This window comes from Schistocerca cancellata, chromosome 5 (assembly GCF_023864275.1).
Source record: "Schistocerca cancellata isolate TAMUIC-IGC-003103 chromosome 5, iqSchCanc2.1, whole genome shotgun sequence".
Taxonomy (NCBI): Eukaryota; Metazoa; Arthropoda; class Insecta; order Orthoptera; family Acrididae; genus Schistocerca; species Schistocerca cancellata.
In genome coordinates, this window is record NC_064630.1 from 416,999,303 (window position 1) to 417,024,014 (window position 24,712).

The following is a 24,712-nucleotide window of genomic DNA, read 5'->3' on the forward strand; positions in this document are numbered from 1 at the left end:
TGGATAAATAGTGTCTAGCATGGAAACCACGCATTTCTGGACATAAGTCTTAGACCTTTTTCCTGCCGTATCCTCTCATCGATCTATCACTAGAGTTTGTACACGATGGAAAAAATCACGCTGTACTATTGATATAATTACTTCCAGACTTTTTTTAGTCCCATCTTCGGAGGTACAATTGATTTCACTTCACCGAAATATTGGAATATTTATTTGGATGACGTATCCCAAGTCTGCAAAGGTATTTCGAAATTTTCCTCATTATTTCTCAGCTCGATAGGTCTTTTCTTCTTTTTTAAAAAAACGATCCTTCCTTCTGGTGTCTGTTAAATCTCCAGCTTGTAAGTCCATGTTACATAACCACAGTCATATAAACGTTCTGATCTAACTATGGTAGTGCAGTAGCTTAGTTTTGCATTTATTATCAGAGGGTGTCCCAGGAGGAGTGGTCAATATTCAGGGATATTTCAGAAAGCAAAGAACTTCATATAGACATATAGGCTATTTCGAATTGTTTATGAGATATAACACAGTTAATGTACATGTTGATGGGTCTAATCATTTCAGAAGAGCGAGTGTCGGGACAGAATTACATGCATTTCTTGGAACATCAGTTTGTTGAACACCTTGACGACATTTCTTTGATCGTGCGGACTGCAATGTACTTCAGCATGGCGGAGCCTCTCAACATTTTACCAGACATATGATGACACATCTCAACCGCAGTTACCCTAATTGCCGGGTTGGTCGTGGTAGTAGAATTAATTGGCCACCAAGATCGACAGACCTTACGACATTAGATTTTTGTTTATGGGGATGGATGATGTCTGAGGCGTAAAAGCGGAAGGTGAAGACGCGAGATGAATTGCTTGGTCGTATCGTTGACGCTGCCGTGAAGAAGCACTCCGACAGACAACACATGTTCTCTCAAGAACGTACAGTTGCATTGAAGTTGACGGTAGTATTGTATATCAGATCATTTATTGTGAACTGTAGAACAGTTGTAATGTGAAGTGTACGTTAATGCTTAGAGGTGAATGTCTTAAAAATACATACTTTTTCCGTTGATATTTTTTCGAACGCATGTTGTAATGTTTATTAGCTGTTGTACATGTGTAAACTTTTCAATGTACTGAACAGTACAGAAGATAAATAACAATGTACATTCAATGTGTTCTGTTTCGGAAACCATTCAGAATAGGGCATATGTCCAAATAAAGTTTTTTGCTTCAAATGATCGTTCCTGTCATATCATTGAATACTGACCATTCCTCCTGGGACACGCAGTATAAATTTTTGGTTACAGATATTTTTAATCAAACTTGTGCACGATCCATTCTACTGATTAATTGTTTTGTAGCTAATCTCTCCAATTTCTTGTCCTTTTTCATTAAGTCAAGCTATTTAACCTATCTTCTTTTCTATTTTTCCTATTTCATTAAGCATGCATTTTGGTGTATGTTTATATTTCTTGTGAATTTGATTTGGATTTCTCAGATGAAATTCTGTGTCTAGAACCGTTTACTATCCGCGAGGCGCTTTAGTTTTGCGTGTTAGCATTGCCGGCTGCTATGGGTTTCTTAATCGATTGTCATTTTTTATTTGTAGTTCCCTGTTGCTATTTGAGTTTATATATTGTTGTTTTGTCATTTGCAGATAATGAGTGAAGTTGTGGACCCTAGAAAAGGGGGGATCATTTTGACATCAATGACTCTCCAAGTCGAGGAAGTCCTTCGGGGTTTGATGAAGATCGTTTAAACACACTAATCCACAACGATCCATGTCGGCGTACTCGAGAACTGCTGTAGTGATGAATTGTTGCCGGCCGCTGTGGCCGAGCGGTTCTAGGCGCTTCAGTCCGGAACTGCGCTGCTGCTACGGTTGCAGGTTCGAATCCTGCCTCGGGCATGGATGTGCGTGATGTCCTTAGGTTAGATAGGTTTACGTAGTTCGAAGTCTAGGGGACTGATGACCTCAGATGTCAAGTCCCATAGTGCTTAGAGCCATTTTTTGATGAACTGTTATAATTCCACCTTCGTGCGGTATTTGAATGCAGTGGGGAAGGTTCAAAAATCTGATGTCTGGGTACCGCAGGCTCTAAGTTCAAATGGCTCTGAGCACTATGCGACTTAACTTCCGAGGTCGTCAGTCGCCTAGAACTTAGAACTAATTAAACCTAACTAACCTAAGGACATCACACACATCCATGCCCGACGCAGGATTCGAACCTGCGACCGGAGCGGTCGCTCGGTTCCAGACTTTAGCGCCTAGAACCGCACGGCCACTACGGCCGGCCAGGCTCTAAGTCAAAATCACAAAAATCAGCGGGTGACCATATGTGCTTGGTCGTCATCAGCTGGCTCACTATAACACCGACCATTCCTTTACTATATTGTTACTGGTGACAGGAAATGGTATCTGTATGCGAACGTAAGGAAAAGAAAGGAATGGTTGAACCGAAACGAAGCAGCAGCTCCCCGTACAAAGACCTGCGCGCATCCACAAAAGGTAATGTTATGCATATCGTGGAAGAGCGACGGTACTAGGAATTGCTTGCTGTCAACAATTAGGCGTAGTCCAACAACAACGACCAGAAAGACAGTATGAAGTACTGATACTCCACGAAACGCCGGGTCGCCCGCATTTGCTACACTGACGAAAAACAGTACACAGCATTTGGGTTCGTAAGTCATTCTGCGCCCACCTCATTCACCTGATCTTGCACCTGCAGAGTTTCACATTTTCCGCTCCCTACCGAGCAACCTTCCAGGAACTTCCTTTTCGGACGAAAATGCACTTCCAACACGGCTCGTCAAGTTCTTCGCCTCAAAACCACGTGATTTCTACAGTCGCGGCATCGCAAAGTTACCCCAACGTTGGCAGATTGTTGTAAATAGTGGAAGAGAATATGTGACTGACGACTAAAGTCTCTCTTCTGTGCATCGGTCGTCTTTATTAAACTTATAGACAAACGCTACGAAGTTATGCGCCAACACAAAACCACGAACCCTTTTGTTCCAAGCTGCGCCTGTGACATGTAAGAGCCCTCACCAATAGCGCCCGCCTCGTACAGCTGCAGACTTGGCCGCGGTGACGCGTTTTACTTGGGTAGCGCGGTTGCAGCCGAGGCGGCGAGGGTGACGACCGCTGGAATGCGCCGTGACGAACTCGTCAGCTCCGGGGCCGCGCTCGACAGGCGCCCCGTATACTGCGTCTAATCGCGTCAGTAGCTCGTCACTCTACGGTCGGTTGTCGACAGTAACATCTCTCTTACGCGCAGGTGTCTAGTATACAAACAGTAAAGCCCGACTCTTTAAAGAATCGAACTCTGGTGTGTGAAACGGCTTCAAACATCCATTACTTTACAAATGAGTTAATGTGTCACATGGTCGCCGTTAAGCATGTACATCTACATCTACGTGATTACTCTGCTATTCGCAATGAAGTGCCTGGCAGAGGGTACAATGAACCACCTTCAAGCTGTCTCTCTACCGTTCCACTCTCGAACGGCACGTGGGAAAAACGAGCACTTAAATTTTTCTGTGCGAGCGCTGATTTCTCTTATTTTATCGTGATGATCATTTCTCCCTACGTAGGTGGGTGCCAACAGAATGTTTTCGCAATCAGAGGAGATAACTGGTGATTGAAATTTCTCGAGAAGATCCCGTCGCAACGAAAAACGCCTTTCAGTATTTTAAACATAGCTGCACAACAGCAACGGTTCCACGTAATAAAATTATAAACAGCCGACCAGTTGCAATGGATAAAGAAATCTTTACCTAGGTTTCAACAAATTTAAATTTGTCTTCTTCAGAAGGTGGCAATTTTACATTAGTATGGACTGATGTATCATCGTCATTTTTACAAATATCTGCATAGATCCATTTGTCCAAATTAAAATATAGCTTGTGAGCTCTGCAACATCCATGTACTAATTTACATTTACATGACAAACCCTATTTTGAGGGCTATATTTTAATTTGGACAAATGGATCTATGCAGATATTTGTAAAAATGACGATGATACATCAGTCCATACTAATGTAAAATTGCCACCTTCTGAAGAAGACAAATTTAAATTTGTTGAAACCTAGGTAAAGATTTCTTTATCCATTGCAACTGGTCGGCTGTTTATAATTTTAAAAACGCCTTTGTTTTAATGATTGCCACTCCAATTCACGTATCATGTCTGTGACACCATCTCCCCTATTTCGCGATAATACAAAACGAGCTGCCCTTCTTTGTACTTTTTCGATGTCATCCGTCAGTCCCACCTGATGCGGATCCCACACCGCACAGCAATATTCCAGAATAGGGCGCACGAGCGTGGTTTAAGCAGTCTCTTAAGTAGACCTGTAGCACCTTCTAAGTGTTCTGCCAATGAATCGCAGTCTATGGTTTGCTCTACCCACAGTAATATCTATGTGATCGTTCCAGTTGAGGTTATTTGTAATTTTAAGCCATAAATTTACGAAACTTTTGAAATTATGCTTTAAGTTTGTTGGATGTTTCCAAGTGCTCTCTTTATGTATCGCCGCACGAATATTAACTGGTTGATCTGGACTCAATTTTAAACAAAAGTTTTTCACGTATTTTAAAGTTTATGACATCATATGTCCTGAACTATGTGTCGTACAATGATATAAATTTACAGTTACATTCAGTGCTTGTGTGGGTAATGTCGGAAGTTCCATGCGGCTTTTCGCGGATGATGCTGTAGCATACAGAGAAGTTGCAGTATCAGAAAGATCTGCAGCGGATAGGCACTTGGTGCACAGAGTGGCAACTGACCCTTAACATAGACAAATGTAATGTATTGCGAATACAGAGAAAGAAGGATCCTTTATTGTATGATTATATGATAGCGGAACGAACACTGGTAGCAGTTACTTCTGTAAAATATCTGGGAGTATGCGTGCGGAACGATTTGAAGTGGAATGATCATATAAAATTAATTGTTGGTAAGGCGCGTGCCAGGTTGAGATTCATTGGGAGAGTCCTTAGAAAATGAAGTCTATCAACAAAGGAGGTGGCTTACAAAACACTCGTCCGACCTATACTTGAGTATTGCTCATCAGTGTGGGATCCGTACCAGGTCGGGTTTACAGAGGGTTATTTGGTAAGCGTGATAGCGTTCCGGAGATGTTTAGCAAACTCAAGTGGCAGACTCCGCAAGAGAGGCGCTCTGCATCGCGGTGTAGCTTGCTGTCCAGGTTTCTAGAGGGTGCTTTTCTGGATGAGGTATCGAATATAATGCTTCCCCCTACTTGTACCTCCCGAGGAGATCACGAATGTAAAATTAGAGAGATTCGAGCGCGCACGGAGGCTTTCCGGCAGTCGTTCTTCCAGCGAACCATACGCGACTGGAACAGGAAAGGGAGGAAATGACAGTGGCACGTAAAGTGCCCTCCGCCACACACCGCTGGGTGGCTTGCGGAGTATAAATATAGATGTAGATGTCTGCACACTGTGTTGCGAATAGAGTTAGCAGTAAAGAAGTGATAAATTAAAACGACATGCCTGATAATGAAGTTTCACTGCGCGCCATGTTAAGCAAAAACTAGTTTTAGATGCATCTAAATGTATACGACCTCACTTTCCTGAAATATGTGCCGTGCAATGATATAATTTTGCAGTTACATTCAGTGGTATACGTGGGTACTGTCTGCAAAATATGTTGCGAATAGAGTTAGTACTACAGAAGTAATGAAGAAGAACGTAATGCCCGATGCTGAAGTTGAGTGCAATAACAGGAAGTACGCAGTAATACATCAAATGTATACGCAACTGCGAATATGGAAAACAATCAGCTGTAGAATGGAATGACGATAATGAAAATTTGTGCCGGACCGGGTCTCGAATCCGGATTGCTCACTTATCGTGAGCGGTCGCCTTACCATTTTCTTTTTTCCCTCCCTTGCATGTCGTTCGTTGTTGATCGTTGTGTTTGGTCGTTGCGGACGTCACATGTCATCCGTTGAAATTCGTTTGTTGATCCTTCCACTCAGTTTCTTTTATTACAGAGGCCAGCCAGCTCTCTTACCAAACACGCTGAGCGACGTTGCCGGCTACCATTTGGCTATACGTGGACGACTCACAGCCACACCCAAACCTCCATATGTCGTCAACCATACGTCTACAAACTGTCCTCGTACATCGATTATGTATATTCCCGCACTTTCACTTGAAAGTTACTTGCCCGGTGTCGGCGGATACATACGATATTGCAGTGCCTGTGTTATTCTGAATTACGATGCAAAGTTCCTTTCGACATGCATGCACGTCCAAGCGAACAGGCACTGCGGCGACTACAACTGTTATGAAATACATTGAATGTCTTCGCAGCTGCAAATATGAACAAGCTTCAGCTGTAGAATGTAATGACGACAATGAAAACTGGCACTAAACAAGCAGGAAATCAGGGTTCGAGCTCCAGTCCTGCACAAATGTTCATTGTCGTCATTACATCTGACGGTTGTCCGTATTTGCAATTGCGAACACGTTTAATATATTTCATAGGGACAGCGAGAAAAAAATTGGCAATAGTTTGATATTATGTGCAAACTCTGTTGGAAGTCGCTAATTGCTCATATTTTCGATTACTGGCTGAATAAACTGCATGCATTTGCGCGCTGTCAGATGCGCTGTCTCAAGACTAACACACAGTTTCTAACTGTAGTACTTGTGTTGTTGTGTTAAACTTTTAGCATAGAGTGATGCCACTCAATAAGTAGGTTAAAACACTTTTAATTTTTAAACTCGGCCAGTAATTACGCGAAATATTGAAAATCGAAGTTTTTTTGCTTCTACGCTGACTGGTATCGTGTTCCGGGTTAGCTTTCAAGTAATATAGATGAATCTGGTCCTAAGTGAGCCCCACGGGATACTAGAATCCGTCATGTCCTCCGAGATCTCCACTCTGCAAGGTTATAGCGACGCGTGCGGAGAAGGGTAGTTAGTGCGTCAGAACATCTCACCAACTTCTATTCCATTAGTGGGTGGAAACAGGCAGTATGACTGTGAGTACCCCTTTGTTTAAGTACGAATTACTTTCTTTACCATGACAGTCACTACGTGAGAAGTTTGTTGGAGGAAATAGTATGTTGTATTGTATTGTATTGTATGTTAACTGGGGGCCTAGAAACGACGGAGAGGCTCCGTCCTCGCTGCAGCCGCAGTGGTCCACAACCCCACGACTACTACCGCAGTCCACTTCACCCCTCCGCCGCCCCATACCTAACCCAGGGTTATTGAGCGGTTAAAAAAAATGGTTCAAATGGCTCTGAGCACTATGGGACTTAACATCTGAGGTCATCAGTCCCCTAGAACTTAGAACTACTTAAACCTAACTAACCTAAGGACATCACACACATCCATGCCCGAGGCAGAATTCGAACCTGCGGCCGTAGCGGTCGCGCGGTTCAAGACTGTAGCTCCTAGAACCGCTCGGCCACTCCGGCCGGCGTATATTGTGCGGTTCGGCCCCTGTTGGATTCCCCAGGGAACGTCTCACACCAGACGAGTGTAACGCCTATGTTTGCGTGGTAGAGTAATGGTGGTGTACGCGTACGTGGAGAACTTGTTTGCGCAGCAATCGGCGACATAGTGTAGCTGAGGCGGAATAAGGGGAACTAGCCCGCATTCACCGTGGCGGATGGAAAACCGCCTAACAACCATCCACAGACGGGCCGGCTCACCGGACCTCGACGCAAGTTCGCCGGGCGGATTCGTGCCGGGGACCAGGCGCTCCTTCCCGCCCGGGAAGCCGTGCATTAGACCGCACGGCTAACCGGGCGGGCTGAATAGTATGTTTCTTGTCACGTAGTGTAATCTGGGCTCTTGGAATTTTGAGAGTGAATCTCTGCGCGTTACACACGATTTTCTTGTATTTTTTCCACTAGTTTTTCTAAACCATTTCTGTGACGCTCTTCTTCTAAGAAAACCTGTAACGAATCACCCAGATATTCTGTAACCTGTACGTGTTCCGTTAATCACACATGCCGTAGACTTGCGAACATTAAGCTTCCTAAGATTCAATCGGTGACCACGGTCGTGGACGACTCACTGTTTCTTAGCTGCATCTGCTGAACCTGATTAAGTTGGCCGCTCAACCACATTTTTGTTGCTGTTCCTGCTCTATCGCTCCGAAGGGGTACTCTTTGATATCTGACGGTGACAATTCTTTGGTAATGGTCTGGTCTAATAATATCGCACGTTTTCGCCTATTTGTACGAATTAAATTACTTTTCGTTCAGATTTTTTACTGCCGTTAACCACATTAGGTGTACCAATTGTAATTGGTGCCGGATCGGGACTCGAACCCAAATTTCCGCTTTACGCGAGGGGTCCCCTTAACTGCCTCGGCCATCCCAACATGCTTCCCTTCCGACACCAATTCCCAGGCTGTTGCTCACTGCTGACGTAGTGACACGTACCCATTAACCCCTTACTCGCAATTCCTGATTCCCATAAGATCGGGCAAGGTGTACAACACTTGAAGAAAGGATCGTTGGTCGGGTCGTCATCTTATCGATATGTATAACGGGAGCGTGCTCGCATGGCCGAGGTGGTTAAGGCGACCGCTCGCGTTAAGCGGAAAATCCTGGTTCGAATCCCGGTCTGGCACAAATTTTCGCCTAGCTAACGTTATAAAAAGTTTGAATGATACTTAAACCAAAACAATATGTCCACTGCCCTCTGCGACGTTGGATGTTGCATGGTGGCGTGGCGGGCACACGACGTGATAACAAAAGTATGGAAGCGGAGCAGATATGACGATATGGGATGCAAATGAGTAAATTCCTTGACATAAGCCACCTTGACAAAGGGCAGATTATTATTACGCAGATCCTGAGAACGAGTATCTTGAGAACAACGAAGCTGGTCTGATGTTCACGTGCTACTGTCGTGAGCACATTTGGAAAGAGTTGGAAGGTCAGGAACTACCATTACACAGTAAATGGTTGGACGTCCACGACTGTTCACAGAACGGATCGGAGGTATGATTGAGGGTGATCTGTTGCATATCTACCAAAAGAGCACAATGCTGGCGCACGCACAAGTGCTTCGGAGTACACTGTTCATCGAACGTTGTTGAATATGGAGGTCTACAGCAGACCACCCCTGCGTCTTCACATGTTGACCCAACGACATCGTCAATTACGACTGTAGTCGGAAAGGGACCACTGGGATTAGGCCGTCGATGAATCCCGAACAACATTTCTGCTACACTAGGTCGTCATCGAGGTGAACGGCGGCTCGGAACGTGCAGCGCGCCACGGGCGCACGCTGTTGGCAGCAGTATTATGCTATGGGAGACATTCTCTTGCTCATTCATGGGATCTGTAGTAGTAATCGAAGACACGCTGACAGCAGTGAATCACCTGCATCCCTTCCAGTTTGACGTCTTCCCCAACGGCCATGTCATCTTTCATCAGTATAATGGTCCGTGTCTAGGAGCCAGCGGTTTGAGGAGCGTCATAGAGAACGCACGTTGATGTCTCGGTGACCACATTCCCCTGATGTAAATCCTATGGAACCCAACTTGATCGCAATCGGGCCCTCGGGCGCCGTCACCACGTACGCAAACCAACGGCCTCTTATTTACACGAATTACATGATCTGTGCATAGACATATAATGCCACATGCCTCCACAAACCTACCAACATATTTCAGATCCCTGATACGCAGAATCAGTAGTGTATTTCGTTCTAAAGACGGACAAACAAGCTATTAAGTTGTGCATCTTCATATTTTTGCGGCGCAAATACTGATCCATCAAATTTCGGGCGTGCAGCCGCATAAATTTGACTTCTTCTTCTAATATTTCGGCTGAATACCGTCCAGCCATCATCAGAGTGAGCCGAGGTGACGCTCCAGCACTTGCTCCGTCCTTTTAAAGCCGTGGGCCGCACCACTGCGGATGCGGCCATAGATACACAAGGCGCCACAGACGTTAATTGGCGGCAAAGACGTATGGCATGTGCATGGAAACAGATCTATGGCTGCGCAGTCGATCCACACGGTGATATCACTGCGAGCTGCACTGTCGCGACGTCTTTGTGATTTTATTACAGAAATTTCCGGATTCCAAGATTTGTCCAAGTTGAAGCCGCTATCAATATTAATTAAATTCGTCGCCAAGCGAATTTCAATTGCTTCCTTCACTACTGAGTCCCAGAAGGATGAAGTCGAGGCGAAAATTTCGACGTTATCGTACACCATAGAGTGCTCGGCCACCGCAGATTTATTAGGTTGTAAGAGCCGGGTGTATCTGCGGTGCTCTGTGCATCTCTCCTGGACAGTACGTGTCGTCTGTCCGATGTATGAACGGCCGCACTCACAGGGTATCTTGTGAACCCCAGGCTTCCGAAGCACCAAATCATCCTTAACGGAACCCAGGAGTGCTGCTGTCTTTGGTGGAGGGCGAAAAATCACTTTCACTTCATGCTTACTGAGGATCCCTACTATTTTTAACGACAGGCTTCCCACGTATGGCACAAAAGCCATCGATTTAAAACGTCTTGTCTTCATCTGATTTTCTTATACCCACAGTTGGTTTCATTTGTAGCGCATTATGTATCTGCTGTTGTGAGTACCCGTTGGCGTGAAAAACTCTTCTCAGGTGTAAAAGCTCGTCCTCCAGGCTGCTCTCGTCAGCAATGACATGTGCTCTGTGTACTAGAGTTCTGAGCACACTCATCGCGTGTGAAGGATGGTGGCAGCTATTTGCGCGTAAATATAAATCCGTATGGGTCGGTTTTCGATAAACCGCATGTCCCAAGGTGCCATCATCATCTTTACGCCGTACCTGTACATCCAATAATGGAAGGCATCCATCTTTTTCGATTTCCATCGTGAACTGAATTTGTCTGTGGATGGAGTTCAGATGATCTAAAAATCCTTTAACTTGCCTTCACCATGGGGTCACACTACAAACGTGTCGTCAACATGCCTCCAAAACACTGTGGGCTTCAAGCTTGCAGATTCCAGCGCCTTCTCCTCGAAGTCCTCCATAAAAAAGTTTTCGACCAAAGGCGACAAAGTCCATGGCGACACCGTCAGTCTGTTCATAAAATTTGTTATTGAATAAAAAATATGTTGAGATCAAAATATGTTCAAACAAAGTTGAAATCCCTTTATCGAAACTTTTCCCAGTGAGAAACAATGATTCCGAAAGAGGAACCTTTGTGAACAATGACACAACATAGAAACTGACTAACATATCAGTGCTCAGTTTGAGTGATTTCAGTTTGCCAATAAAGTCCACAGAGTTACGTATATGATGAGCGCATTTTCCCACCAGAGGCCTTCATAAGGATGCTAAGTGTTTGGCACAATCATAGGGTGGAGAGCCGATGTTACTCACTATCGGACGCAGAGGAACACCATTCTTGTGGATCTTTGGAAGTCCATAAAGCCTTGGAGGCACCGCACCACTTGGTTTCAATCTTTGCGCAACTTCTGGTGGAATGGGGGGAGGTGTTCAGAAGCGAAGCAACCTTCCTAACCACCTGGTTGGTGGGGTCTTTACTGAACTTCCGGTATGTGCTGTCACACAGCAAACTGTTCATTTTATGATGATAATCGTCACGAGACATTAAAATAGTGGCATTACCCTTATCAGCTGGAAGAACCACCGTCTCGGTATCCTGGCGAAGTTTAAGTAGTGCAGCCCTCTCGGCCACAGATATGTTACTCCTTTGTGGGCGAGCAGTTATGAAGGCTTCACTTCAACGGCGTGCCTAGTTTTCCGTAAGCATGTATTTAGTTTACGGCGTGGCAGTGTGTGAGTGTATCAAGACTTCCCGAAAGTGAGGTAACATGGTGTGAACTTATGTACCGTCATCTACTCCCTTCTGGGTCTCGCGAGTGATGAAAGCGATCTGGGTTTCACGTGGTCGTTGTTCATGAACTGCATTTGTTTCTTTGATTCTTACAGAGAAACTGTTTGACTTTCAAGAAAGTCACTGTTCCTAAGGATACAACAGTTATTTAATATTACTGAAGTTTTGCAGTGAGTAGCAATTTGCACCCCGTTGAACACACGCAGTATAAGTAGCAATGTATTTGTGGGTGAAGGGACAGTTCGAGCTTGCCTCCGATAATGTGGGACAACAGCACTTGGCAGTATCAGTAATGCTCGGAATTTATTTGTTAACGCACCTTAAGCAAATCATTTACATCACACAGCTACACTAGATTTGAAATGAATGCTATCCGTCGAAGTCAGTCTTTCTGAACGTTAGAGTTACTATTACGCATCTCTACCACAGCTATTTTTTACATAATTCGTAACAAAAGTAGTGAATACATCTGTCAAACATAGGGTAAATGACAGAAATCATAACGCCCTACAGATTTTTCCAGTTATTAAGATGCCATTAGTCCAGCACAGTTATAGGTTATGAAATCAGGTCCCTACGACGCCTGATAGAACCACACAAAAGATCTGACGTCCCTGGTTCCGTACAATTCCCTGCACATCTGATTTTTGAAGAATGTAGACTAGCGGTAATTGGAATGTGCCAGAGCTGGACTGGAAGGAAAACGCACGAAGAGTTCCAAGTCGTCGGCAAGAAAATCTGCCGAGTCCATTTCAGTGGTGCAGTCCCACTATTTGTCTTAATTTGATTCGGGAAGAACACAGAAAACTTGAAGCTGGGTAGCCGTATAGGAATACGGTTCCCCTTCTCCCAAATGCGAATTCACTGCCTCAAATGCTGCGCCACCACACAATTTGGTTCCCAGTCAGCGACTGAGAAACACAAAGACATGGAAAGTTTCGCTACATTTCAACTAAGCCAACGTCCATTGAATAACTATAAGCTCTATGTGACTGAAAATTGTAAATTTGTTATCATCTCTCAACCCTACACGGATGAAACTGATCGTTGATTACAATATTGTAGATAAATCTACTGTAAGAAGACCTCCCCATAACACGAATCCAATCACTGAACACCGTTGTCGCAAAGGTTCGTCTTTGCGAACCATTTCCTGATGACGTCTGTTGCTCAATTTGGTAAGAAATTATTCACTGTCCATAGTCAGAAGTCACAGAAGGTAGGTATTACATTCTTCAGTTTTTATCATGCTAGTCAAGTGTGTTTCAGTCCAGATTCATGGTTCGGACTAGACCAGGCTATGAAGTACTGTTAAGTGCGAGTGAAACGAGCTCTTGTTTGCGTAATTTCAAATATAACTGTCTATGAAAACACTCACAAATTTTTCGATAATGCTGCCGGACGAAATGTAACAATGATGATAAAATTAAACCGTTCTGAGTAAAATGTATGAAACATTTTCAGTATACTCGCTTCTTTATGAGTTGTACTCTATGCTGTGGATGAGTGATATGACATGAAATCTGCATTAGTACTCACAATATCAATAGTACACAATAGCAATAGTACTCACAATATCTCGTTTGTTACAAATGAAAAAATCCTGATAGGAACGAGATCACAATATGAAGTGTTTTAAGTTCATTACCTGGTGATGAATATTATTCTCTGAAACGCGCTGTGACTAATAGAAGCACCAGAAGGAATGATAACTTAAGCATTTTTCTATTGGGTATAAAACAGCTTAATACAAAGTCACGAAATTTTTAAACACGTCGTGAGGTAGTCTACAGGTAAAATGTATCTGATATAGATGGCCTTCGACAAGATTTTGTTACAGTAACCTAAATTTAAAAAAATAATAAACTCGGGCATAAATTTTGAAAATATCAAAAATAAATACAAATAAATAAATACGCATCTCCTGTATATAAATATAAGTACACAAGATACTTGTAACTAAAGCTGAAAAGCAGCATTTGGCAAACTGAAACACTGAATATGTGGTGCTGATTGATCATCAGACCATTAAGCACAGATTTTGATAAGTCTTAGGTATGTCGCAGAGGTATCTGTTCTGAGTACGGTACCTGGCTAGTGGCTTTTCTAGCAAGGACCCTACGGAGCTGCTTTATATTTAACGTTAAGCACGTTTCGACCGAGCGATCATAGTGCTGTTGCTTCAGGACTACCACGCTGCCGATAAGGGTTCAGACCCTAACCATATACCTTTTTTAATTTCATCGTATAGAATATGATTAAATAGTATGTCTCATGCAAAATTATTCAAAAATATCCATTATCGTCGTGGTGATTTCATTAATAAATCAATCTTACAACACACCTTCTTCAAATGTGTAGTTAAATTTCTATATATTTGGAAAGCTAAAGAATTCTCAACGATGGACGAAGTATTAGCAGCTGCGGAAGGACTCCAAATACAGACGACAGTACCCATCCCTAATTTCCACCCAGCCGCCAGCGCCAATCGATATACAATAGCTATAACCGTCGAGGAAAATGGAGCGAAAATCGATTTAAACAAGATTATTCATTCCGTCACAGACACAGTATACTGTAACGGTCTCAGAAAAGATATTCCCTTATGTTTTTTATGTTTGCAAGAACTATCGGGGAAAATGAAATGAAATGATGGTGTGGCATTGTTGGCCGGGAGGCCCCACCCGGGGAAGTTCGGGCGCCGGGTTGAAGTCTTATTCCAGATGACGCCACAGTGAGCGACCTGCGCGTCGGTGTAGAAGGGATGATGATGAAGACAGCACAACATCCAGTCCACGCGCGGAGATAATCTCCAACCAAGTCGGAAATCGAACCCAGACCCGCTGCATGGTTGGCAAATACGTTACCACTCGGCTAAGAAGGCGGACACCATCCGGGAAATTTGATAGGATTGTTAAAAGAAATAGGTTCGAGCTTGCGGAATAGGTTGCCATATATGCGAGTGCTTAGAAGACTTCTTAAGTAACAGAACCCAGTACGTGGTCCTGGAGGGCCAGTGTTCACCAAAGACAAGGTTACCGCTAAGAGTGCCCCAGGGAAGTGTGTTAAGACCGTTCTTGTTTTCTATAAACATTAAAAAATCTTGCGGACAGGCTCAACAGCAATCTGTGGCGGTTTGCTGATGACGCTGTGGTGTACAGGAAGGTGCATTGCGAGTGACTCTAGGATGATACAAGATGACTTAGACAAAATTCTAGTTGGTACGATGCATGGTACCTACCTCTGTAGAAAAATGCAAGTTAATGCAGCAGCAAAAACAATGCTGTGATAATCGAACACAGTCTTAGTAATGTACTGCTTGACCCAGTCAACGTCTATTTAATATCCAGGCGTAAAGTTCCAAAGTGATGTGAAATGGAACGAGCACCTCAAATGTCTGGGATCCCCACCACATCGGAGACATGTCCACTGAGTGTGCCCCTTTTTTCTGAAGACAATGTTCTTATCGCGAGAAAATGTTGAGAAAATTTAGGAGACTGGCATTTGGTGTTGACTGCAGAACGAATCTACTGCTGCCAACATACATTTCACGTAAGGACCACGAAGCTAAGATGAGAGAAATTATACCTTGTTCGGAGGCATTCTTCCCTCTCACTCTATTTGGGTGCGGAATATGAATGAAACTTACTAGCAGTATTACAAGGTACCTTTTAAACATATATCATACGATAGCTTGCAGAGTATGCACACTGAGGTGACAAAAGTAGTGGGTACCTCCCAATATCGTGTCGGACCTCCTTTTTCCCGGCATAATGCAGCAGCTCGACGTGGCATGGACTCAAAAAGTCGTTGGAAGTCCACTGCAGAAATATCGAGTCACGCTGCCTCTACAGCGATCCATAACTGCGAAAATGTTGCCGGTGCAGGATTTTCTGCACGAACTGATCTATCGATAATGTCCCAAAATGTTCGATGGGGTTCATGTCGGGTGATGTGGGTGGAGAATCATTCGCTCGAATTGTTCACAATTTTCATCAAACTATTTGCGAGTAATAGTGGCCTGGTGATATGGCGCACTGCCATCCATAAAAATTGTATCATGGTTTGGGAGCGCGAAGTCCATGAATGGCTGAAATGTTCTCCAAGTATCCGAACATAAACATTTCCAATCAATCATCGGTTCAGTGGGACCAGTGGACTCAGTCCATTCCGTGTAAACACAGCCCACATCATACTGTACCCACCACCAGCTTGAACGGAAGAAACTTCTCCTTTGTATGTAAAGAATGACAGTGCTGGAAAAACTCTTACGTTACTTGATTTTCAAACAGCTGAGCAAAACTGAACGTACTCAGACAGTTCTCTCTTTACTTAGTCTGATCGTCACTAAACTGACACACAATATTTTTAGCGCAGCGCAATCTGACTTTCAATAATCCCTACAAAAGAATGGCCCTGACTAACAATAACCTATACCTGTTATGAATCACTTAGCTCACAAAAATCTTCGTTACTCCAACTACTGTAAAAGATTCTAACTACTGAAGGCACTAACTACTGATAGGATAGTTAGCAAATGAAAGATTTTGATAGAGAACAAACAATTTACTTATCTTCATAGTGCTGAAAAGTCATCATATATATATATATATATATATATATATATATATATATATATATATATATATTGATCGTGACCGGGCCAAATATCTCACGATATAAGCGTCAAACGAAAAAACTACACACAACGAAACTTGTCTAGTTTGAAGGGGAAACCAGATGGCGCTATGGTTGGCCCGCTAGATGGCGCTGCCATAGGTAAACCGGATATCAACTGCGTTTTTTAAAATAGGAGCACCTATTTTTTATTACATATTCGTGTAGTACGTAAAGAAATATGAATGTTTTTGTTGGACAACTTTTTTCACTTTGTGATAGATGGCGCTGTAATAGTCACAAACAAATGGCTCACAATTTTAGACGAACAGTTGGTAACAGGTAGGTTTCTTAAATTAAAACACAGAACGTAGGTACGTGTGAACATTTTATTTCGGTTGTTCCAACGTGATACATGTACCTTTGTGAACTTAACATTTCTGAGAACGCATGCTGTTACAGCGTGATTACCTTAAATACCACATTAATGCAATAAATGCTCAAAATGATGTCCACTAATCTCAATGCATTTGGCAATACGTGTAACGACATTCCTCTCAACAGCGAGTAGTTCGCCTTCCGTAATGTATGCACATGCATTGACAATGCGCTGACGCGACGTGCCGGCCGAGGTGGTCTAGCGGTTCTAGGCGCGCAGTCCGGAACCGCGCGACTGCTACAGTCGCAGGTTCGAATCCTGCCTCGGGCATGGATGTGTGTGATGTCCTTAGGCTAGTTAGGTTTAAGTAGTTCTAAGTTCTAGGGGACTGATGACCAAAGCAGTTAAGTCCCATAGTGCTCAGAGCCATTTGAACCACTTGAACCAATGCGCTGACGCATGTTGTGAGGCGTTGTCGGTGGATCACGATAGCAAATATCCTTCAACTTTCCCCACAGAAAGAAATCCGGGGACGTCCTATCCGGTGAACGGGCGGGCCATGGTATGGTGTTTCGACGACCAATCCACCTGTCATGAAATATGCTTCTCAATACCGCTTCAACCGCACGCGAGCTATGTGCCGGACATCCATCATGTTGGAAGTACATCGCCATTCTGTCATGCAATGAAACATTTTGAAGTAACATTGGTAGAACATTACGTAGGCAGTCAGCATACATTGCACCATTTAGACTGCCATCGATAAAATGGGACTCAATTATCCTTCGTCCCAAAATGCCGCACCATACATTAACCTGCCAAGGTCACCTATGTTCCACTTGTCGCAGCCATCGTGGATTTTCCGTTGCCCAATAGTGCATATTATGCCGGTTTACGTAGCCGCTGTTGGTGAATGATGCTTCGTCGCTAAATAGAACGAGAGCAAAAAATCTGCCATTGTCCCGTAATTTCTCTTGTGCTCAGTGGCAGAACTGTACACGACGTTCAAAGTCGTCGCCATGCAATTCCTGGTGCATATAAATATGGTACGGGTGCAATCGATGTTGATGTAGCATTCTCAAACACCGATTCTTGCGCAATTTGTCTGCCACTGATGTGCGGATTAGCGGCGACAGCAGCTAAATCACCTACTTGGGCATCATCATTTGTTGCAGGTCGTGGTTGATGTTTCACATGTGGCTGAACACTTCCTGTTTCCTTAAATAACGTAATTATCCGGCGAACGGTCCGGACACTTGGATGATGTCGTGCAGGATACCGAGTAGCATACATAGCACACGCCCGTTGGTCATTTTGATCACAATAGCCATACATCAACACGATATCGACCATTTGCGCAAATGGTAAACTGTCCAAGTTAACACGGGTAATGTACACTCCTGGAAATTGAAATAAGAACACCGTGAATTCATTGTCCCAGGAAGGGGAAACTTTATTGACACATTCCTGGGGTCAGATACGTCACATGATCACACTGACAGAACCACAGGCACATAGACACAGGCAACAGAGCATGCACAATGTCGGCACTAGTACAGTGTATATCCACCTTTCGCAGCAATGCAGGCTGCTATTCTCCCATGGAGACGATCGTAGAGATGCTGGATGTAGTCCTGTGGAACGGCTTGCCATGCCATTTCCACCTGGCGCCTCAGTTGGACCAGCGTTCGTGCTGGACGTGCAGACCGCGTGAGACGACGCTTCATCCAGTCCCAAACATGCTCAATGGGGGACAGATCCGGAGATCTTGCTGGCCAGGGTAGTTGACTTACACCTTCTAGAGCACGTTGGGTGGCACGGGATACATGCGGACGTGCATTGTCCTGTTGGAACAGCAAGTTCCCTTGCCGGTCTAGGAATGGTAGAACGATGGGTTCGATGACGGTTTGGATGTACCGTGCACTATTCAGTGTCCCCTCGACGATCACCAGTGGTGTACGGCCAGTGTAGGAGATCGCTCCCCACACCATGATGCCGGGTGTTGGCCCTGTGTGCCTCGGTCGTATGCAGTCCTGATTGTGGCGCTCACCTGCACGGCGCCAAACACGCATACGACCATCATTGGCACCAAGGCAGAAACGACTCTCATCGCTGAAGACGACACGTGTCCATTCGTCCCTCCATTCACGCCTGTCGCGACACCACTGGAGGCGGGCTGCACGATGTTGGGGCGTGAGCGGAAGACGGCCTAACGGTGTGCGGGACCGTAGCCCAGCTTCATGGAGACGGTTGCGAATGGTCCTCGCCGATACCCCAGGAGCAACAGTGTCCCTAATTTGCTGGGAAGTGGCGGTGCGGTCCCCTACGGCACTGCGTAGGATCCTACGGTCTTGGCGTGCATCCGTGCGTCGCTGCGGTCCGGTCCCAGGTCAACGGGCACGTGCACCTTCCGCCGACCACTGGCGACAACATCGATGTACTGTGGAGACCTCACGCCCCACGTGTTGAGCAATTCGGCGGTACGTCCACCCGGCCTCCCGCATGCCCACTATACGCCCTCGCTCAAAGTCCGTCAACTGCACATACGGTTCACGTCCACGCTGTCGCGGCATGCTACCTGTGTTAAAGACTGCGATGGAGCTCCGTATGCCACGGCAAACTGGCTGACACTGACGGCGGCGGTGCACAAATGCTGCGCAGCTAGCGCCATTCGACGGCCAACACCGCGGTTCCTGGTGTGTCCGCTGTACCGTGCGTGTGATCATTGCTTGTACAGCCCTCTCGCAGTGTCCGGAGCAAGTATGGTGGGTCTGACACACCGGTGTCAATGTGTTCTTTTTTCCATTTCCAGCAGTGTATCACGAAGCAAATATCGTCCGCACTGGCGGAATGTTACGTGATACCACGTACGTATACGTTTGTGACTATTACAGCGCCATCTATAACAAAGCAAAAAAAGTGGTCCAACTAAAACATTCATATTTCTTTACGTCCTACGAATATGTAATAAAAAATGGGGGTTCCTATTTAAAACAACGCAGTTGATATCCGTTTGACCTGCGCCATCTAGCGGGCCAACCATAACGGCATCTGGTTTCCCCCTTGAAGCTAGACGACTTCGTTCTTTGTAGTGTTTTCGTTTGATGCTTATTTCGTGAGATATCTGGCCCGGTCACTATCAATGGACCACCCTGTATATATCAGTTAATGACAACCAGTGTTACAAATTTCCTTTTTCTGACGGACACACGTCCAGATTGTCCGCTCATAGTAACCTCTCAAAACTGTGGCATCTCTCTTCCCACATCCACCACTGCTGGCGGCTCACCTCCAACTGCCCAACGCTACGGGCTGTTTATATCCAACCGCCCAACACAACACAAGCGAATATTCCAACAATGAGTCCAACTAGCCACAGACTTCACACAGCGCAGTCAGCGATTTTCATACAAAGCACTACGTGGCGTCACCAACATAAAAACCTAAACAGAGTACTTACACAGTGCCTTGTTGACAAGTTGGGTCCATGGCTTCGTGCGGTCTGCGCCACACTCGAACCCTACCATCAGCTCTTACCAACTGAAATCGGGACGCAACAGGCCAGGCCACGGTTTTCTGGTCGTCTAGGGTCCAAACCGATACTGTCACGAGCTCAGGAGAGGAGCCGCAGGCGTTTTCACGCTGTAAGCAAAGGCACTCGCGTCGGTCGTCTGCTGCCATAGCTCATTAACGCCATATTTCGTCGCACTATCCTAAGGAATACGACCCACTTTGATTTCTGCTGTTATTTCACGCAGTGTTGCTTGTCTGTTGACACTGACAACAGCGCAAACGCCACTGCTCTCGGTCGTTAAGTAAAGGCCGTCGGTCAATGCGTTGTCCGTGGTGAAAGATAAGGCCTGAAATGTGGTATTCCCGGTATTCTCTTCACACTGTGGATCTCGGAATATTGAATTACCTAGCGATTTCCGAAGTGGAATGTACTATTGTTCAAATGGTCCAAATGGCTCTGAGCACTATGGGACTTAACATCTGAGGTTATCAGTCCCCTAGAACTTGGAACTACTTAAGCCTAACTAACCGAAGGACATTACACACATCCTTGCCCGAGGCAGGATTCCAACCTGCGATCGTAGCAGTCGCGCAGTTCCGGACTGAAACGCCTAGAGCCGGCCACCGCGGCCGGCAATGTCCCATGCTTGTAATTCCAACCATCATTCCGCCTTTAAAGTCTGTAATTGCAGTCGAGTGGCCATAATCACGTTTGACAGCTTTTCACACGAATCAGTTGAGCTCAAACGACAGCTCCACCAATGCACTGCGCTTTTATACCTTGTGTACGCGATACTACTGCCATCATCGAATGTCCATATCGCTATCCCATGACTTTTGTCACCTCATTGTACGTATCTACATCTACATACATACTCCGCAATCCACCATACGGTGCGTGGTGGAGGGTATCTGGTACCACAACTAGCATGTTCTCTTCCTGTTCCATTCCCAAACAGAACGAGGGAAAAATGACTGCCCATATACCTCTGTACGAGCCCTAATCCCTCTTATCTTATCTTTGTGGTCTTTCCGCGAAATATAAGTTGGCGGCAGTGAAATTGTACTGCAGTCAGCCTCAAATGCCGGTTCTCTAAATTTCCTCAGTTGCGATTCACGAAAAGAACGCCTCCTTTCCTCCAGAGACTCCCACCCGAGTTCCTAAAACATTTTCGTAACACTCGCGTGATGATCAAACCTACCAGTAACAAATCTAGCAGCCCGCCTCTGAATTGCTTCTATGTCCTCCCTCAATCCGACCTGATAGGGATCCCAAACGCTCGAGCAGTAGTCAAGAATATGTCGTATTAGTGTTTTATAAGCGGTCTCCTTTACAGATGAACCACATCTTACCAAAATTCTACCAATGAACCGAAGACGACTATTCGTCTTCTCCACAACTGCCATTAGATGCTTGTCCCACTTCATATCGCTCTCCAATGTTACGCCCAAATATTTAATCGACGTGACTGTGTCAAGCACTACACTACTAATGGAGTATTACAACATTACGGGATTCTTTTTCCTATTCATCTGCATTAATTTACATTTATCTATGTTTAGAGTTAGCTACCATTCTTTACACCAATCACAAATCCTGTCCTAGTCATCTTGTATCCTCCTACAGTCACTCAACGACGACACCTTCCCGTACACCACAGCATCATAGGCAAACAGCCGCACATTGCTATCCACCCTATCCAAAAGATCATTTATGTAGATAGAAAACAACAGCGGGAGCTCCAGATGATACCCTCACCTCCGATGAACACTCACCATCGAGCACAACGTACTGGGTTCTACTACTTAAGAAGTCTTCGAGCCACTCATATATTTGGGAACCAATCCCATATGCTCGTACCTCAGTTAGGAGTCTGCAGTGGGCACCGAGTCAAACGCTTTCCGGAAGTCAAGGAATATGGCATCCGTCTGATACCTTTCATCCATGGTTCGCAAGATATCATGTGAAGAAAGGGCAAGTTGCGTTTCGCAGGAGCGATGCTTTCTAAAGCCGTGCTGATGCATGGACAGCAACTTCTCTGTCTCAAGGATATTAATTATATTCGAACTGAGAATATGTTCGAGAATCCTGCAAGAAACCGATGTTAAGGATATTGGTCTGTAATTTTGAGGATCCGTGCTTCTACCCTTCTTATATACAGGCGTCACCTGCACTTTTTTTCAGTCGCTCGGGACTTTACGTTGGGCAAGAGATTCGCGATAAATGCAAGCTAAGTAAGGAGCCAATGCAGTAGAGTACTCTCTGTTAAACCGAATTGGAATCCCATCAGGACCTGTCGATTTATTTATTTTCAACCCATTCAGCTGCTTCACAACCCCAGGGATGTCTGTCACTAAGTCCTCCATACGGGAATCTGTACGAGACTCAAACGGCGGTATGTTTGTACGACCCTCCTGCGTGAAAGATTTCTCAAATGCTAAATTCAAAATTTCAGCTTTCATTTTGCTGTCTTCCGTTGCCAGGCCAGACTGATCAGTGAGTGACTGGATGAAAGTCTTCGACCCGCTTACCGATTTTACGTAAGACCAGAATTTCCTTGAGTTTTCAGCAAGCTCTTTTGCTAAGGTATGACGGTGGTAATGGTTGTATGCTTCGCGCATCGCTCTTTTTACAGCAGCACGAATCTCTACTAACGTAGATGTAGACGAATCTCTACTAACGTAGATGTAGATTTACAAACACTGACGCTCCGCTGGCGAGTATGTGACATACTTTTGTGACTGAAGATGTTAGACAGCATTAAAAAGCAAGATGAAGATGGCAACCAGCTGTGGGACTTACCATACAGCTTTACCCCGCAGTAGGAGGTGGAGGGCCTGGCGATGTCGTAGCAGCAGTCGAGGCCCGGCGGGTAGTCTGCCGGGTAGTTGGGCGAGTCCAGGAAGCCTTCTGGAGTCTCCAGCCGCGCGTAGCAGCCCGTCCGCGTCTGCGTCACGCTGGCTGCCGACACTGTGCACACCAAACACGAGCACCGTTAAGGCAACGAGCCGTAGAAACAATACTCTGTTGGATTAAGCGACTCTACGAGTACATCCACATCCAGTCGACCGAGCGAGGTGGCGCAGTGGTTAGACACTGGACTCGCATTCGGGAGGACGACGTTTCAATCCCGGGTCCGGCCATCCTGATTTAGGTTTTCCGTGATTTCCCTAAATCGCTCCAGGCAAATACCGGGATGGTTCCTCTGAAAGGGCACGGCCGACTTCCCTCCCCATCCTTCCCTAATCCGATGAGACCGATGACCACGCTGTCTGGTCTCCTTCCCCAAACAACCAACCAACCATCCAGTCGAGACGAACGTGAATACTGAGGGCTTAAAAAAAAAAAATAAAATAAAATCCAGTGCCGAAGTAGAAGTCCTCATGATGGTACTGTTGCATAGGGTGACCACGACCTAGCAGACCACTCATATTCTTCGTAAATGGCTAGTACAGCGCTCAGAAGACAAAACCAAATGAGTCCATATCCGGAGCATCTGTAGAATAGTGCATCAGCATTAAGAGCCTAAGACGCCAGAGAAGTGCCACACAGGTGCATTCAGCAGTATCTTCTCTTTGTGTGCCCTCGAGGTGTGTTGTAGGACTGTCACTATTCATAATAAACATTTACGGAAAGAAATCGCAATTTTGAAAAGTGAAAGTGCGTCATAAACGAAATTTGGTACGCGTGTTGCTACATCTGAAAGATTTCGTGCCACTCGCCCAAGAGTAGCGCTAGCAGCGCCGCTGTCACAATGCAAATCATGTTTGCTTTAAATACACGCTGTAGCGGTTAGCGTTAGTTACCTTTTAGATTGGACGTGATGAGATGATGTTAGTCAAGGGTGCCTTCAAGGTGACAAGGACTAAGATGCTATTATCAGTACTTCACTGAGTTTGAAGGAAGTCTTGTAATAGGGCTGCGAAAAGATGGATATTCCTTCTGCGAGATTCCAGAAAGACTTGGCAAGAATATAACCACTGTACATGACTAATGGCGACGGTTGTCGCCAAGGACGTACGGCAGGAGGAAGACGGTGGTCCAGACTGCCACGTGGCACTACCGAGAGGGAAGACCATCGTGTTCGGCTTGTGGCTCTGGCACATCGAACTTCACGTGCAGCAGCAATTGGAGCTGCAGTTGGCATCAAAGTTACACAACGATCTGTTACTAATCGATTTCTTCAAGGACAGCACAGAGACAGAAGCCCTGCAGCGTGCGTTCCACTGACACCAAACCACCGCCGTTGGCGACTTCAGTACTGTCACGCGAGAGCTAATTGGATGGCAAAGTGGACGTCTGTGGTATTTTCTGATGAAAGGCGTGCCTGTGACGGCCGTGTGTACGTCAGAAGA

The 24,712-nt window shown here is 45.2% G+C and overlaps 1 protein-coding gene across 1 annotated transcript in view; it reads right to left on the reverse strand.

Moving 5' to 3' along the window:
• The window catches only part of LOC126188574 (neuropilin-1a-like), a gene marked incomplete at its 5' end in the record, with an annotated part of 276,952 nt that overhangs the window by 172,166 nt on the left and 80,074 nt on the right, over nucleotides 1-24,712 (reverse strand). The window contains one exon of the mRNA XM_049930176.1: nucleotides 23,160-23,327. Within this exon, the coding sequence (XP_049786133.1) occupies nucleotides 23,160-23,327 (168 nt within the window). The remainder of the gene's footprint in view (nucleotides 1-23,159; nucleotides 23,328-24,712) is intronic.